The 19346-nt window shown below is 38.0% G+C and overlaps 1 protein-coding gene across 1 annotated transcript in view; it reads right to left on the minus strand.

Moving 5' to 3' along the window:
• Positions 1 to 209: 209 nt before the first annotated feature.
• Positions 210 to 19346, minus strand: part of SGCD (sarcoglycan delta) — a 350996-nt gene continuing 331859 nt past the window's right edge. The window contains exons 6-7 of the mRNA XM_004428603.2: positions 1830 to 1953; positions 210 to 541 (exon numbers count right to left, since the gene is read on the minus strand). Coding sequence (XP_004428660.2) covers positions 368 to 541; positions 1830 to 1953 — 298 coding nt within the window. The 3' untranslated portion in view covers positions 210 to 367. The remainder of the gene's footprint in view (positions 542 to 1829; positions 1954 to 19346) is intronic.

Genomic DNA, 19346 nt, shown 5'->3' on the forward strand with positions numbered 1-19346 from the left:
TGTCCAATACACTGTGTGATTTTGAAGGGTCTGGGGAATATCGGGCCTGAATTAGTGTTTAGAGTTTATCATGTAGGTGGTGAGGTGGGGATGGAAATGACAGTGAATATCACAGGGTCACCCGTGGTTCCTTTTGTACTGAAACCTCATTTTATACAGAGGATATATATATTTATTTATATATATTTATATATATTTATATCCACTCACACACACAAACACACTCACACGTGCACGCACGCGCACACACACACACACAAAAGGTCTTTGATAGGCTTTCTGTGTTCTAGTAAAAATAGCTGGCAGCTGGTGTGTAAAGCCAAAAATGGCCTGTATGCTGCCGACAATGTCCACTCTGGATAGTCTCTCAAAGGCAGACACTTGTGTTTATCTGACAAGTGGAACCAGTTCCTGCCTGGGACAGGAATAGTCTCCCATTGGCGCAGACGCAGATCTCGAAGACTTTCTGCCTCGTTCCTGTGGGCGTGTAGGATCCATGAGGCAGTCTAGGTAGTTTGATTTTCGCAGCATCTAACTTAATCTAAAGAGAGCGAACAGGAAGGAAAGAGTCAGAGGCTGTCATTTATTCTGTGGACATTCAGAAACAGTAGATGAATGTTCAATTCAACTTGAATGAGCACCTACTGTGAGTTGAGTATTCTAGGTACTGGAAATTTGGAGATGAACAGACAGATAAAGTCTCTACCTTCACAGAAGTTTATATTCTAGTAAGATAATGTTGCACTGGCCTATGTTAGCATTTTGCAAAACTATATCTTGTAGAATGTGAGTAGAGAGTCCTAGAGTGAAATGAATTTGGAAATGCTAGGTTAACAATTTTCTTTACTATGGGACTTCTCAGAGCCCAGATATATCTGTGTGCATGGTAAATCTTCAAGGGTATGCAGCACTTTCCAGTCTTAAATAACTGTTAATGATTATAACTGATTCCTCCGGAGTCTGGATTCTGATGACTACAAACTACATTTGTAATGTAGTCACTATTTCTAAATGTGTGTGGTTTAGAGTTTGCGGCTGTTTGAAGAGACAGTTTTGATAAGTGAATTCTCTATCTGACAAGCTCTTTTAAAACAAATATAGCAAATGCCAAACCAATCAAAAGATAGGCTTGGTGTACAGAGGCAGGTGGGGACTGACAAGCTCTAACTAGATATGAAAGGGGGAATAGAGTTTTGCTTTAAAAACACATTTTGTACTCTTTTTTTTAACTCATAAATAGAAAAATTCACTTACTTATTAACATGATGAAGACATTTTAAAAAGTTGGCACTTGAACCGTATTTTCTTTGGGGATTTGGCTTACCTTGTTGTAAAAACACCAGCAGCTATATTTAGGTTTTGGCTTGTTCTTATTTGGGATAGGGGTTAGATCTGACTCTCCATTCTCAAAGAAAGTAGACACATACGATGTAAACTTTAAAAATGACTACAAGTAAATTAAGTTCATCTTTAGCCAGATGTGTATAATGTTACAGCTTAATTATGCCGGCTACCTAAATCTTATTTTAAGGTGACAAGAGAGAGAATTTGGAAATAGCATTCATTTTCAGCCTTATGTATAATTCTGTTCTTGCAATACATGCTATTATCTTAGCACTTTACAAATCATGAGTTACAACTTTAATGTGTTGTGGGTTTGGCTTATAATCGTGCTGTTCAACATATTTGTTCCAGAAATAAAACCTTCTGATTGGCTCTTTTTGTTGTTACAGTGTAGGATGCACTTCAGTGGCAAAGGGAGTAACAACCCAATTTTGGGAAAGGTTGGCTTGTTGGAGCTCTGTCTCCCTGGACTTCTCACTCCGTACCTCTCCATCTTTGGACTCCAGTCTCAGCTCTGTTCTGCAGGTGGCTTCCATGTTGCCAGCTTCTGCATTTATTTCTACTCCTTTTGGGGCCTCCATCACGAGAGACCGGGTCGGGGACTCCAACCTGAAATATACATAAGACTAAGATAAAAAGATCCCATTTCACATTTTTGGTAAATTGAATAGGAAGTTGATGCTCAGAGCATTGAAATGGCATTTCAGTATTTCATCAGGAAATTTTTCTAGCTTTGCTTTACAAACTTGGTCAAGGTTATGACAGAGAACATAACATATCTGGTATTTATCTTCATTGCATATCACAAAGGTTGTAAGGAAGGTACTCTAGGATCCTGGCTTCATTTTATCTTACACCCAGTCAATACTTGCTTCATTGGTATAATTAACCGAATTCTTACAGAAGTTTTGTTATTTTTAGAGTAAGGCAATCCCAGATCTAAACTGAGCTTCCTGAAATTGGTAGGTATTCCTCCTACTTTGTCCGACTTTCTGTGTCTACCATGGAAGCAGAATCAGATAGAAGAATATAGACCGACGGCGTTAGACATGCCTGACTCAAGCCATGGGGTTGCCACGATATGACCCTGAGCAAGTCTTTCTTCTCTCTTCTCCTTTCCAAAATTTCTCAAAGACTTGGTTTCCTCATCTAAAGTGCTTCAAATGGTACCCTGGCACATTGGAAATGTATAATATGTATTAACTATTAATTACTGCTGTTACTATTGTTACCACACTAGCAAATCTTAAAGAAATCTCAGGCCTTACTCAAATATGCAGTTATCAAAAGAAGACTCAGAACAGATCAGTGGTTGCCGGGGGCTAGAGAGGGGAAGTGATATGACTATGAAGGACAGCATGAGGAGATGATTTTGGTGATAGAACTGTTTGTCTTGCTTGCAGTGGTGGTTACATGTCTCTATGTGTTTATTAAAACTGACATAATTGTACCCCCCCAAAGAGTGGATTTTATCGTATGTACGTTAAGGAGTAAATTCAGAGAATCGGCCATACACTATGCTAATTATCACAGCAAAAGAGGATAATACTCCATAGAAATATTTCTGCCTAACTCATTTCATGTGAAAAATATTAACTAAAACTCAACCGTCCCCTGAATATTCTAGATTTTAATAATTATTACCAAAGAGAAATGAATGAAGATCCTTTTCTTTGTTACAAAGAAAGTAGTCCAACTTAGGAAGCAATGGACCTCAGCAATGCTCTCAAACCACGTTGATTCACACCAATTTCCTGCATTTTATTTCTATGTTCCTAACCTTCAGACACTTTGAAGATGTTGAAAAGGAACATCATCCTCTCTGCCGACTGCTGACTCCCTGTTCTGCTTCTGCCACCCGCTATGGGTAGGGCACACCCTCATGGGCCTCACAGTAAATGACAGAAGAGCAAGATGACCAGTGAGATGCCACCACTGAGTGATTCCAAGCCACATTCCACAGGTGCCAAGAGAGGGCTCTTCCACACTTCCCAGGTCTGGGTTCCTGAGGTTTGCTTCCAGGCAGCAGCCTTCTCCACTGATTTTTATATTCCCCCTACAATGACTCACCAAGAGTCATAAAGAGAAACAATAGGACTATAGTATTCATGAAAGGATTGGCTTGAGCTTCTATTTAACTCATTCATTCCATTCTGACCTCACCCTTTCACGTGTGGCAACAATCCCCTTACTCCTACCTTCTCCTCCTTACAAGACCTTCACCAAGTTGGTGCTGAGCTGGGTGTGATTCCACCTGGAATTATGGTTTAATTCATTTGCATGTGGTTTTTCTCACTATCACGTCAGTACGAGGAGGGTCTTGTTCCTAGAGCAACAGGGAGTGAGGTCTGTGCAGTGCAGCCTCGCCCAGGACCTTAATCCTACCCAGTTGAGCTCCTCCTGTGCCCTTGACCCCATCTCACATTTGAAATATGAAGATGGTTTTGTGCCATTTTCTTTGTTTCTCTCCTATACGGTTTGGCAACTTACACAGTTTATTCAGCATTTTCTAACATCATCTGTTTTCACTAATACTGATACTGGCATAAGTTTCCCTTCTGATAATATTGCTGGCTCAGCTCTAACTTTGTTCACCGTCTTTTCAATGGCGCGGCTGTCATCCATCTCTCCCAGGTGAGAGTGGTCATGCCATCTTCTTGCTTTCCCCTTCTCTCCCTCATTTCATCAGTGAACTCAGCTTTAACACACAACTTCACCCTACTTAGTATACTAGGTCATCTCTAACTTGGACTACTGTAACTGCCTTACAAGTTGTCTCTAATTTTTCCTTTTTTCCAATGTACTTCACACAAAAATATATCTTCCTGCAGTAAGTTTTAAATATGTCACTTCTCTTTTCAAAACCTTTACAAGTTCCTTAGAAAAGATCTGAACTCCCCGAGCTTATTCAGCCATTTGGAACTTGGTCTAATCTATTTCCTTAGTCTTATTTCTTGCCATAAACATCAGCTATGTTTTATTGAGCACTTACTGGGTGACGGACACTGTGCAAAGTGCTTTATATGTGTTACCTCATTTAACCCTCACAAAAGTCCTATGAATTTGATACTCATTTGTCCTAATGGTACAAACAAGGAAACTAAGGCTAAGCGACTCACTTAGTGTTGTACATCCAGTAAAAGGGCAGAGCCAAGATTCAAACCCAAATTTAGTGGACACCAAAGCCAGTGTCCACTATACCATATCACTTCCAGAAAAACTGGGCTTGTTTCCTGTCTATCATATGTTTAGGCTATTCTTCATAATTAAATGCCACCTCCTCCTTCCTGGACTTAGCACTTGTATTTCCCAAACCAGTCTCTGCAAATAAGGGTAAAGTGATAGTACTACATGTGGCTCAGTGATACATACTTCTCAGCATACAATATTTCTCATAACTTATTTAAGCACTCAACATCAGTGACATCAAATTCAGGATATGGTGAATGTGTTCATATGCGGTATGTAGCATTCAAACTGAATGATTCATACAAAAAGATAGTTGGGGAGGAAAAAGAGCTTGACAAAGAAAAAATTTATGGAGCTTGGAGAACTTGATCAGATGAAGTGTTGGCATTTCAGACAGGCATTAGAATTCTCTTTACTCTTGCTTACCTGCTATGGGCTCTGGGATTAGCAGGAGGCCTCCAAGGCCAGAGAAGCGGACTCAGACATGACTGCTGCCAACCTCCCTCCACCTTCCCCCAGCCTTGGAAGTACCAGGTGCTGAGAAAGGGAGGTACTCTGAAACTGTCTCCTATTGTGAAGTGCTACAATAAGGTAGAAATGACAATTTCTTGGAAGCAGAGACAAAAAGGTAACTGGCTTTCTGTTTCACAGCCTATCTTAATGTCCTTTGGTGTTACGCAGATTTCATAGTTTGTTCACATGCTAATACTTCCACTGTGTAAAAAGCTCCTACAAGAGTCCTGAGAGGCCTGCAGAGAGCAGACAAAGCAATCTTGAAGTGAAGTCGGTCAATTTCTGACCATAGATTACCAATCACAACACAATGGCTTAAATGGCATTGAGCAAGGAAACATGGAAGAAGGCTGGGGGGCAATTGAGGGTCCTGCTGGCTCTTGGAAAGGAACGCTGCTTCCATTAGGAGAAAGTGCAACCCTCCTCTGGGAGGACTGAAGAGACTCAGAATGGAAGAATGGCCAGGAAGGGGGAGGTCCACAGGCTGGGCCATGTCCTCAAGAACACTGGTTCTCAAATGAGGTCATCAGAATCCTCTGGCGGGCTTGTTAAAGCATGGATTGCTGGGCTCCACCCCCAGAGTCTGCTACAGTACTTCTAGGGTGGTGCCTGAACACTTGTACTTGTGACAAGTTACCAGGTGATGCTGATGCTGCTGGATCGGGGACCACACTTTGAGAACCACTGCTCTAAAGGAAGGGTCACATTCTCAGGTGCTCATAAAGACTAGATAGGTGATGTAAATAGTGACCCATAAGAAAGCTATAAGGAAAACAATAGTCTCTGCACAATAATATACTACAAGTGATGGAGGTGCTCTCTACAGGGGGAAGCTGCTATTCTAATCTGGCTGATTACTGCCAGGGCTTTTTTTTTTTAGGGCTTTTGATTTAAAAAATTATAAAATTTTATTCTGAATCATTAAATTTCTGGAATTGATGCAAAGAATATTTCTAAAAATATAAATATGGTATAAACGATAACAATACAATGGACTCTGTATATTCACTATCCTTTTTCAAGAAGAAAAAAAAATTCTTACCTTTGTGAGGCCCTGAGCTCCTCTTCCTAATCCCATCCATTTCCTTCTCTCAAGAGTACCTGCTATTATGAATTTTGTGTTTACTGTTTCCTTGCTTTCCTTTATGATATTACTACATTTGCCTCCTTAAACAATGTTGTTTACTATTGTGTGTTTTTGAGATATACACAGAAAAATTCCACTTATGTATTCTTTAGTGACTTGCCTCAACATTACGTTTCTGAGATGCATCCATACTGTAGCACATAGCTGTACAGTCATGCGTTGCTTAACGATGGGGATACATTCTGAGAAATGCATCATTAGGAGATTTCGTCCTTGCGTGAACATCATAGAGTGTACTTACACAAACCTGCATGGTGTAGCCTGCTACAGACCTAGGCTGTACGGTACTAATCTTATGGGACCACCATTGTATATGTGGTCCGTCATTAATCAAAACGTTGTTATGTGGTGAATGACTGTAATTTATTCAAGTTCCCCAGTGTTATCATATATCATGATTTATTTGTCCATCCTTCTGTTGGACATTTGGGTTGGTCTCAGGTTTCTGTTTCTATGAACAGTGCATCTGTGCATTTCTTATATGTGGCTCCTGGTACACACGTGTAATTTTCTTTAGGACACGTACGTGAAGCGCGGAATTGCTAGCTTCTAGGGTATGCATATTTATAGCTTTATTTGATACTTTCCCACTGGTAGTGTATAGAGTTCTGATTCTTCTACTTTCTTGCTAGCATTTGATATTGTTTAGTATGAAATGAGATGCTATTGTCTTTTAAATTTGCATTTCCCAGATTAGTAATGGAGTTAAGCATGTTTTCATTTATTTGTAAGCCATTTGGGATTCTTCTTCAGTGAAATTTCTTTTGTCTGTTTTAATCGTTTTTGTTATTCTGTGTAAATTGTAGTGATACTTTATATATTCTGAAAAATAATTAGTTAGCAATTCTATGTACTGGCCGTTTCTTTTTTGAGTCTGTGTTTTGTCTTTTCCCTCTATGCTTAGCATCTTTTGATGAGCGAAGGTTTACATTTTAATGTCGACAAATTTACGATCTTTTCCATTAGGGTTTGTGCTTTTTGTGTCTTATTTGAGAAGTCCTTCCCTATGCTGAGGTCGTAAAGTTCAAGACTGTTTTCAAAACCTTTATGGTCTGCTTTTCATTAAGTCTCTCATTCACTGGGTCTTAATTTTTGTGTATCGTCTGAGGTTGGCGTTGAAACAGATGCAGGTCAATGATCTCGACAACATATATCGAAAAACCTACATTTAGCTCTGTTATAAATGATGTTGCCATAGATCAATGGGTCTCCTTCGGGGCTTTCTAGTCTGTTTCATTATTCTATTTGTCTGGCCCTGTGACCATACTAATTAAATATTTTAGCTTACTTATTACAGTTTTTAAATTCTTTATATTTCATAAGAAAGTATTCTTACTCTGTTTTTCAAGAATGTCTTAGCTATTCTTGGTCCTCCACATAAATTTCAAAATCAACTTAAGTTTTACCAGGAAGCCCTGATAGAATTTTGATTGAATTTATGTTCACTCTATGAACATTGCATCCGTCTCTATTTAGTTACGTTTTCTTTGATGTGTTTCAATAAAGTTTAACAATTTTCTCTATATAGGTTCAGCATATCTTTTGTGGTTATTGGAAATGGAATTTTTGTAAAAAAGTATTTCTCTTACCCCGATTTCTTTTCCCTATTGTATTGATGTTCAATTTTTTTCTTTTTGGTATGTTGATCTTATAGTCCACACCTAGGTAAATCATCTTATTTTTCATAATTTGTGCACAGGTTATTTTAGGTTTTCTTTGTAGGCACTATTTTAATTTATGACAGTTTTATATCTATTTTTATACCTTTTATTTCATTTTCTTTTCACACTCTATTGTCTAGGACTGTCCAATATCATATTGACTAGAAGTAAGGAAATGGCAATCTTGCTTTTTCCTGACTTTAAAAGACAAACTTGCAACAATTCATCGTTAAGTAAGATTTTGTGTTCTAGAGGTTTTTTTCCAAATACTTTCTATTAAGATGAGAGTTCCCTTCTAATCTTATTTTGCTAAGGTTTCTATTATTCATTAATGTGAATTTTATCAAGTACTATTTTATTCTTCATATATTGAGATAGATAATATATTTCTCCTTAATAATGTGGTTAATTATATTTTCCAATAATAATCAATTCCTGTGATTTTTTGGCATTAACCCAACATTGTCATTATGTACCATCTTTTCTATATATTTCTGAAACTACTTGTTAATTTTTTTAGGATTTTGCACCTGTGTTCATAAGTGAGTTTACCCTGTAACTTTGCATTCTTATATCTTTGTCAGGTTCCATCACTATTCTATATTCTGGAATCTTTTATGAAAGATTAGAATTATTTGTCCCTTGTGTGTTTAAACTCATTGATAAATCCTCTGGGCATGGAAAGACATATTTCCATTTTTAAAAACAATTATAGGATTATACAGGTTTTGTGTTGCTTCTCAGGTTGGTTTTGATAAGTTTTCTTTTTCTTGGTATTTTTCCATTTCATATAAAGGTTTAAATTTGTTGGCAAAGCTTGTCATAATATCTTCATTTTTAAAATGTTCCTTGCGTTTGTAGTTATGCCTTCTTTTGTTCCAAATATTTTTATTCCCTTCTTCTTTTCTCTTTGAGCAATACTACCAATTATCAGCCTTTTCAAAGAGCTAACTTTTGGTTTTGTCAGTCATATCTGTTTTATGTTTATTTCTAGTTCCTGAATTTCTCCTTGTCTTTTTGTTCTAGATAAATTAGGATAATTACACAGTTCGAGGTCCTAAAACATGTTGCCCTTTTAGTTAATTTTTGCCTTTCCTAATTTTAATATACACATTGAAGATTATGCATTTTTCTTTGGCAGCATCACAAAAGAGTATTTATAATGTAGGTGTAAATATTTCTAATTCTAGTATGATTTCTCATGTGGTCTATGAATTTTATAGAGGGGTTTTCCTTAATTTCTAAATATGTAAGATTTTCTAGGACATATTTCTGGTATATATATTCTTCATTGTTTTTAAACTTTTGAACATTGATTTTGAACTGGTAATCTTATAATAGTCAGAGAACATTTTCTGTATAAAATCAAATCAATTCTTTAAAAATTGAGACTAGCTTTTTGGCCCAATATGTGTTAATTTTTATAAATATTCATGCCTGTCTGTAAAGAATGTGTGTTCTGCAGTTGGTTCTATGGTCTCTCTATGTCTCTTAACTCCACATATTTAATTGTTCTGTTCAAATTTATACAAATTCTTCCTTGACTTAGGATGAGGTTACGTCCCCATGAACCCACCGTAAATTGAAAATATCATAAGGTGAAAACGCATTGAATACACCTAACCTATGGAAACATCATAGCTTAGCCTAGCCGACCTTAAACTTGCTTGGAACATTCACATTCGCCTAGAGTTGGGCAAAATTGTCTAACACAAAGCCTATTTTATAATAAAATATTGAATATCTCATGTAAGTTATTGAAACTGTACTAAAAAACATTGGTTGTTTGGGTACACAATGGTTGTAAGTATATCGGTTGTTTACCCTCGTGATTGCGAGTCAGCAGGGCTGACTGGGAGCCCTGCTTGCTGCCGCTGCCCAGCATCACGCGAGTATCGTACCACATATCGCTGCTAGCCCAGGAAAAGATCAAAATTCAAAATTTGAGGTTGGGTTTCTACTGAATGTGTATTGCTTTCACACCATTATAAAGTTGAAAAACTAAGGCAAACTGTCATAAGTCAAGACCATCTTTATATATTATCTATCTATTTTTATGTTTTAGCTATTAATTTCTGAAAGAAGTTGTTATTAAATGCTTACCAGCTTCGAATTGTTCTATCTTCCTTATCTATGTGCAGTGATCCTCCTTATTTCCTGTAATGTTTTTTGCCTTAAAATCCATTTTGCCTATTAGTATAGTTGTTGTCACTCTGTTTCTGTCAGTATTTTCCTTGAATAGATTTTTCCATGCAGTCGGCCCTGTGTATCCATGGGTTCCACATTTCCGGATTTAATGAACCACAGATTGTGCACTATGTTTATGAACTGCAGTCGGTTGACTTCTCGGACTAATGGATTTGAACATCCGTGGATTTTGGTATTTGCGGGGGTCCTGGAACCAATCGCCCTTGGATACCAAGGGACGACTGTACTTTTAAATATATCAGCCATTCCGTATGGTTATGTTTTAGATATGTCTCACATGTAACTGCATTATTTTTTTACTTCAGATGACTTTTTGTTTTTTTTAAATTTATTTTCCCCCAAAGCCCCAGTAGATAGTTGTATGTCATAGCTGCACATCCTTCTAGTTGCTGTTATGTGGGACGTGGCCTCAGCATGGCCGGAGAAGCGGTACATCGGTGCGCGCCCGGGATCCGAACCTGGGCTGCCAGCAGCGGACCGCGCGCACTTAACCGCTAAGCCACGGGGCTGGCCCAGATGACTTTTTATTAAGGTAAAATTTACATACAGTGAACTGCATAGATCTTTTCATTTTATTGACAAATACACATTGTATATTTAAGATGTACAATGTGATGTTTTGATATATGTGTACATTATAAAATGATTCTCCAATTAAGCTAATTAACCTATCCATCACCTCACATACGTACCTTTTTTATCCCCCTGTGGTAAGAACACTTAAGACCTACTCTCAGCAAATTTCAAGTATACAATACATTATTATTAACTATAGTCACCATGCTGTACATTAGATCTCCAGAACTCATTCATCTTGTAACTGAAAGTTTTTACCCTTTATCCAGTCTCCTGTTAGTGGACATTTGGCTGTTTCCAGTTTGGGGCTATTTTGCACAAAGTACTATGCACATTTTTATACAAGTCTTTTTGAGGACAAAGTTTTCATTTCTCTTAAAATAAGAAGCTATGAGGGAAATTGTTAGGTTATAGAATAGGTATGTCTTGAAAAAGCGTGGTAAGGCAGCTCTAAGATGGTCCCGAGTGAGCCTTGCCTCCTGATATTCAGGCCTTTATGTGATTCTGTCTCCTCATTGTGGGCTGGATGTAGTGACTTGCTTCTACACAACAGAATATGGCAAAAGAGATGGGATGGCATTTATGAGATGAGATTATAAAAGGATACGGCTTGCATCTTGGGTTCCTGCTCTCATTCCCTGACTCTGAGGGAAAACAGCTGCCAGGTTGAGAGCTGCCCTATGGAGATATCTAAGAAACCCAGGGAGCCCAGTAGCCCATGAGGAACTAAGGTCCTCACTCCAATAGTCTACAGGGCATTGAATCTTACCAACATCCACAGGAGTGCATTTAGAAATGGACCCTCCCCAAGTCAAACATTCGAAGAGATTACAGCCCTGGCCAACAGCTGAACTGCAACCTCATAATTGATTTTGAGTCAGAGGCATCACTAAAATACACCCAGATTTCTGACCAACAGAACCTGTGAGATAATAAATGTCTGTTGTTTTAAGCTGCTAAGTTTTAGGGTAATATGTTACATAGCAATAGATGAATACAATAAAAAACTGCCAAACTATTTTCAAATATAGTTGTACAATTTTACATTCCTACCACCGATATTAATGTAATTAAAGCTATTCTAGTGGCTATAAAATGGTACTTTATTATGGTTTTCATTTCCCTGATGACTAATGATGTTTACCAGCTTTTCATGTTCTTATTGGCTAATCAAAGATGTCCTTTTGGAAGGAATCTGTTTAAATCTTGTGCCCAACTTTTTTTGCAGTTGGGTTGTTTTTATTTTTGTCATTGATTTGCTATATATTCTGGGTAAAAATTCTTTTCAGATAGATAGGATAGGAGATATATGTACGTATGTGTATGTGTATATATACACATCTGTATACATATATATATGCATATATATCTACATCTGTATACATATGTATATACATATCTCTCTCAAGTATTTACTCCCAATCCATGACTTTTCTGCCTTTTCATTTTTTTTAATGTCTTGATGAATTTCAATTTATCATGTATTTTATGTTTAGTACTTTTTGTGGCTTCTCTAATAAACCATTGCCCATCCCAAGGTCACAAAGATAGTTTCCCATGAGTTCTTCTAGAAGCTTTATACTTTTAGCTTTTACATTTAGATTTACAATCCATCTTGAATTAGTTTTTTAAGAATAGTGTTGAGGGTCATCTAGTTGCTGCAGCGCCATTTATTGAAAAGATAAGATAATCTTTCTCCATTGAATGGCACTGATGCTTTTGTTGAAAATCAATTAACCATATATTTGTAGATCTCTTTCTAAACTCTGTAGTCTGTTGTTTATTTATTTCTCTAGCCTCATGCAAATACCAGACTGTCTTGATTACCGTAACTTTACAGTAAGTCTTAAAATCAGGTAGTGTGAGTCCTTTAACTTGTGCAAAAGGAAAACAGATTGTTTTGGCTATTCTAGATCTTTTCCTTTTCCATATAAATCTTAAAAGCCTGTTGGGATTTTGATTGGGATTGTGTTGAACCCATAGCTCAATTTTGAAGAGAGTTGATGTCTTAACAATATTGAGACTTTAATGGATTTTATTTTTAAATCTAACATTCAAATTCACTATTCTTGATTTATGTGCTATTGTTGTTACATATTTTGGTCCTATGTTCTTGAACCCAGTATGATTACTCTTTATACAATCAATGTTTATTTACATATATTCATGTATTTTCTACTTGTCATTTATTCATTCTGTCATCTTAAACTTACTTTTTTTTTTAACATCAAGAAAATCCTTGATAGTTTCTTTTGGTGAGGGTCTGCTGGGGCAAATCGTCAGTTTTGTTTTTCTAGAATAAATCTTTAATTTTTTTGCCCTCTCTTATGGAAGGGATTTTGCCTGGATGCACAAATATGCTGACAGTTATTTCTCTCTCTGTATGCTGCTTCTCACTGTTGTGGTTAAGGAGTCAGCTGTCAGTCTAACTTCAATTCTAGAACTTCTATTTGGTTCTTTTCTCTCCCACTGCTTTTCATCTTTGATACTGTGCAGTGTCATTCCGGTATGCCTGGATGTGGATTTCATTTTATTTACTCTACTTGAATTTTTTTTGACTCTCTGAATTTGTAGTTTTGTGTCTTTCATCACTTCTGGGCACTACTCAGCTGATATGTCTTTGAAAACTGTTTTTGCTCCATTCTCTCTCTCTTCTCATTCTGAAACTTGGATTAGACATTCTCTCTCTAGCATTCCTGCTATTCTGGATGATTCCAGAATATTTTCATGTTCGTTTATTTTTCTTTTTATCTGTTTCTCTTCACATCCCTTGAAGTTTTGCTTTTTGAGATTTTATTTGCATTTCTAGAAATTCTGGTGGGTTCATTTTCTAATTTGTTAGCCATTTTATATTCCTTTATTTTTTACTCTTTCAATTCATTTTTTGTTTCTTTACTCATAGCAAACATATATATTTTATATTTTTTCTCTGCTATTTCCCATATCTGAAGCCTCTGTGCATCTAAATTGGCTGCCTTGTTGCCCTGCTTATGGTCTTGCGCATGGTGCCTTGTTTCTGAGTGCTTTGTATTTCTTGACTGTGGGTTCATATTTCTTGGGCCTTTGCAGAAATTATTTGAGACCTGCATTTAAGGTGATTTTCTCTAGAGAAGATTTGCAGTTGGTTTTCATCCATCACTGGTGCTACCATTAGCTTCAGGCCTCTGTAAACAAATATCTTTGCTTTAGGTTTTAGGACCACCAAGATAATATGAATTCAGGCTACAAACCAGAGTGAGGGCCATTTGAAGTTACCAAGCCTTGGAGAAATGTTTTTCTTTCCTTTCCATTCAGCGCTGAGGTCCAAGACAGGCAATCTCCCTTGCAATCCTCTGAGTGGACGAGCCATGGATGGGGAAGACTAGGTGGGTTGACTTCTATTTCATCCTCACACTGAGGGTTTGGTACATTGGGGTCCCAGCTTCATCTGTGGAATCTCTAATTAGACTCCCCACTTCAGGTGGGCCCTGAGATTTGCTCTGTTCTCATGACCCACTAAGTCCATGAAAACGGAAGCTGAATTTCATCTAGTTTAGCAAAATCTGTCAAGTTACAGCTGGCCTCAGTGCTCACGTAACTTCTCTGGGTTCCCATGCCTCTTTAGTGTTTTGGACTCTGAATAATCCTAATTTCTAGCTCATCAGTGCATTTAAAATATTTTAAAAATATTTTTATCCAGTAATTTTAGTTGTTTTCAACTAAAACAACTGGTTAGGGTACTTAGACTACCATACTATTGCACTAGAGGTCCAGGTTTCTGATATTTCAAAAAAAGATGGATGTGAAGTAGGGGAGAGTGAGGATGAGCTGGAACCCACCAGGATGAAGTGGTACCTGTGACAGTCTCTCACCACTCCTAAGTCTGATTCAGTGGAGGAAAAGCTACTGCTCTTCTTTGTGAAACTAAGCACGACCTGGCCCAGGAATTGGAGGTGCTAAAGACCTGGCTGTTGCCCTACACTAACAAGGTGAGCTGGCAGGTGATCTCCAACAGTGCCTAGTTCCCTGAACCAACCTTCCAGTGTAAAAGGAATACAGCTGTGGTTTCCCTTCCACCTTCCAAACCCCATGCAGCCATGCTAACTAGGTGAAGGGAATTCCAGGAAACAAAGTTCCAGCTTAGCTAAGTTGATATAATACAAATCCACCTCAGGTCATCCTGTTTTAAATGGCTACTTTGGCTTGAACACACTATACCCAGTGGAACCAGCTTCAACTTCCAATATAGAAACTAGTTGAAATAAAATGAGCACCTGCAAAAAGGAGAAACTTGGGCTTTTCTAATTATATAGAATCTACTTTTATTTATTTATTTTATTTTTATTTTTATTTTTGTGAGGAAGATCAGCCCTGAGCTAACATCCGTGCTAATCCTCCTCTTTTTGCTGAGGAAGACTGGCTCTGAGCTAACATCTATTGCCAATCCTCCTCTTTTTTTTTCCCCCCAAAGCCCCAGTAGATAGGTGTATGTCATAGTTGCACATCCTTCTAGTTGCTGTACGTGGGACGCGGCCTCAGCATGGCCGGACAAGCGGTGCGTCGGTGCGCGCCCGGGATCCAAACCCGGGCCGACAGCAGCGGAGCGCGCGCACTTAACCACTAAGCCACGGGGCCGGCCCCAGAATCTACTTTTAAATCAAGCGAAGCTTACTTTGAAATTCAAGCCCCTTGTATCTGCAGTAGGTGTTTAAATTTTACAGAAGCTGCTGAGCTTTTAGAGATTTGTCTTTAAATCTTGAGTTAAAAAATCTAAGCAAAAATTCTAGGGTTCTGCTCTAAAGATTTAAGAAATGGATTAGATATTCTCATTTGAAGGCCATTTCTCTCAGAAAAGCAGTGATATTATGTCCTCTAGAGCAAAACCATTTTGAAGTTTGCCCTTATGAAAGGCAAGCCAGACTATCACAAAACATTCTTTTGAATCAATCCTTCTTTCCCAGTGTAAAGCTTGTTGATTTATTTAATAAACATTTATTACACTAGGCCTAAGGGGACACAGAGAAGTGGGTTGTATCCCAGACTGGTAGAGTCTGGGTTGGTCTTGAAAGTCCATTAGGAATTGGCTCATTTGTTTGGTCAACAAACGTTTATTGAATTCTTAGTATATGCAAAATTCTGGGGTTACAGTTGTAAACAAGATAGACCTAATCCTTGCCCTAGTGAGTTTATGTGCTCTTGAAGATGAGGTACATTAAGCAACTATTTGTTCATGGTGATAAGGAGTGCTTGATGGAGAATTACAGGGGATTATAAGAAGTTATAATTGGGGACTGGGTTGTGGGAAGAGTTGGGGTCTGGGAGGCTTATGTAGACTGCTGAAGGATGAGAAGGAGGTAGCCTGGTGAAATATGAGTGTTCCAAGCAGAGGAAACAGCATCCATGAAGACTTTAGGAGGAAAATAGTTTTGTGGGTTAGAAGAAATTGAAAGGTCGATAAAGAGAGAATGTGGTATTAATAAGAAGAGGTAGGTCGGGCATGGCCTTGCAGAATATGGTGAGACAATAAACGATTTTAAATGGAGTGGTGGTGTAGGGGGGCAAAAAGATAATGGACAACATGATCTGATGTCCATGTTGCAAAGATTACTGTGATGGTTAATTCTATGTGTCAACGTGACTGAGCTGTGGGATGCCCAGACATTCAATCAAACATTATTCTCAGTATGCCTGTAAAGGTGTTTCTGGATGAGATTAACATTTGAATCAGTGGACTCAGTAAAGTAGATTGCCCTCCCTAACGTGGGTGGGCCTTGTCCAATCAATTGAAGACCTGAATAGAACAAAAAGGCTGAATAAGAGGGAACTTTGCCTGCCTGACTGAGCTGGGACATGGGTCTTCTCCTGCCCTCAGATTGGAAATTACACAAGCTCCCCTGGTTCTCAGACCTTCAGACTCAGACTGGAATGATACCACTGGCTCTCCTGGGTCTCCAGCTTGCTGACTGCAGACTTTGGGACTTCCTCAGCCTCCATAATCAATCACATGAACCAATTCCTTAATAACAGGAGATATATATATACACACATACATATAGATCTATATCTTAGTTCTGTTTATCTGGAGAACCCTAACTAATACCATATATATATATATATATATATATATATATATATATATATATATATATATATCTCCTATTATTCTTCTATATCATTTATATATACACATATACATATATATATACACACATATACATATATATACACATATACATATATATATACATATATATATGTATATATATATCTGGCTACAGAGTGGCGAGTGGACAAGAGGTGGCAAGAGGATTGCAAGGAGAGCAGCTAGGAGTCTGTGGTTAACCCAGGTGGGAGAGGATGGTGACTTAGATTAGGTGATGGAATGAGTTAAGTATGATTTCCAGTGAGTGGATTTTGTATCTGGTAGACTGTGTGGGTCAGCCACTGAGATCAGGAAGAGTGTAAGCAGAACACTTACAGAGTGGAAGGATAGAAAATCGTGAGTCAAGTTTTAGATATGTTGAATTGGAAGTGTTCGAAATGTCAAATGGAAATGTGGATATGCAGGGATAGAGATAGAAAGTGGGAGGTACGTTTGATGTGGTTGGTGGTGTATTTCTGTATTGCTGAGTTAATGGTACTGTGTACGTACAACCTCAAAAGAAATATCTGAAAACACAATCAGATTCTATGGAGTGCCAGCTGACTCATTTTGGCTGGTGAGACTAGGAATGTGTACCTTGGGAATGGTTGTCTTAGCCAAGTCACAATGTAGGTGGCATCCTACCAGGGTGTACGTTTCCTCTGAAACGGTCTCTTCCTATAGCTAGAGACAAAGCCAAGTCCTGACAGAATTCCAAAGTGCGCAGACTGTTTGTTGCCCTCTTAGGTGGTTTTACAGCTCTGGTGTAGCCCAGGGAATATGATAAGGAGAAATTTGGTCTCCTAGGTTTGCGAAGCCCTTGGGGGATTCTTCCTCTATTGAACCATCATTTGCTGCACATTTCTGCATTCACTTGAAACCTCTCCTTCTCTGCTCAAATTCCATTTCAAGTACCTGTGAAACATGGGACAGCAACTGTGTCCCTTTCCTCCTCGGCTATACTCAGAAGTGTCATGAATCAAAAAACCCCACAAAACTTTAAATGCTATCACAGTTCTGTTTTTAAAACTCAGAGAATAATTTATTTGCTGTTGGCATTATCAGTTTGTTCTCTCCGTTTTAAGCTCATTTTTTGTTGAAATTGTTTTTGTTGAAACAGTGATTACTTATCCAGATTTCTCGTTTTCATTTCCTTCATCATAAGAATCTACATTAATCACTTCCAAACCTAGACAAGCTTTTAGATCATATTTTGCTCTCATCCTCAGAGAATGGAGACAATGGCTTTTGTTACTTTGGGGAGCGACCTTCAAAACATTATAAAAACTGAGTGATATATGTGGTAACTGAAAGAGAAGAGGGTTAGCACCAGTCTTTTCTAGGAAACAGAAGATTCTCACTAACAGCAACACCTAGGGTTACTGTGTGTGTGTTCTAAGTTTGAGAAAAAAATGAAACAGACAAAGTTATGATTAAAAGGGAAACAATTTAGGAGAAATTGGTGGGAGGGGTTGTAGAGTTGGTGGTGCTTTGGTCAATTAAAGTAGTTGCCTTTAGGGAGTTCTTCGATTGGTTGAGGCCATGGCTGGGAAATTTCGATTCAGTCAGTATCATATGGGGAGCTTTCAAAGCTTGGATCACATTCCACACAAACTAAATCAGAATGCTGGGGCATCTATGTATTTAAAAAATTTCTCTGTGTGGTAATGGTTGAAAACCACTGACTTTGACTGACTCAGCAGATCTGTGTGTGTGTTGTAGATATACAAACTTTAATATGGAACCCTACCATCCCTCTGATGGAAATAGAGAGGTTTTGATATCGTTTCCGAGGGAAAAGTAACCCAAGCTGTGACTACAGCAGCAAAGCTAATACCCTTGATCAAATGAAGACCTGCAGTGCCTACTCCCTGGGTCCATTTTACTTCCTGGGCCAATTGCTTTTCTGAGTTGCTGATCTGATGATTCTGTGTACATAAAACTTGAGCAAATCAGTGGGATTCTTTACTCAAAGAGTGTGTGTGTTTTTCAAACAACTTCTTCATTGATCTGAAGTTCATTAGCTCTCATTGAATCTTTAAGAGCTCAAAGTTGGATTCCTATTTCAAGAAAAGTGCTTTAAAAATTGCTCCCATATTTTAGTTGTGCTGTTTGATAAACACTAATGAACCAACAGCCATTTTGAAGAACCTGATTTGTATCAGTGTAATGGGCCATTTAAAGTAATGTTAAGTGAGATTTCGATGCTAGATGACTTTCAGAGCACGGTATTGGCTACCATCACATTAAACACTGTGGCCCATTTAGTTTTTGGCTTGAAAATTTACAATGTTCCCTCTGACCTCATTTTCCTGCAACCCTCTGACTCATCCTGTATTTTTGAGTTAGGCTTTTACATAGCCTGAATCAAAGGAACCTCAGAGGCCTCGAACGAAAGTCCAGTGACAGATTTAGATTCACATACCATTAGTGAATCATATTATATGCCCTGCACGTTGGGTGCTTTTCAATGTATATTGTCCTGTCTGGTATTCACTACCAGCCCCATTTGTGAGAGGAGGCAAGGGAGGTTCAGAGAGATTAAATGTGTGGTCCAGACCACATGCCTAGAAAGTTGTAGATCAAA

This window comes from Ceratotherium simum, chromosome 4 (genome assembly GCF_057802395.1).
Source record: "Ceratotherium simum simum isolate JZ-2026a chromosome 4, ASM5780239v1, whole genome shotgun sequence".
Lineage (NCBI taxonomy): Eukaryota > Metazoa > Chordata > Mammalia > Perissodactyla > Rhinocerotidae > Ceratotherium > Ceratotherium simum.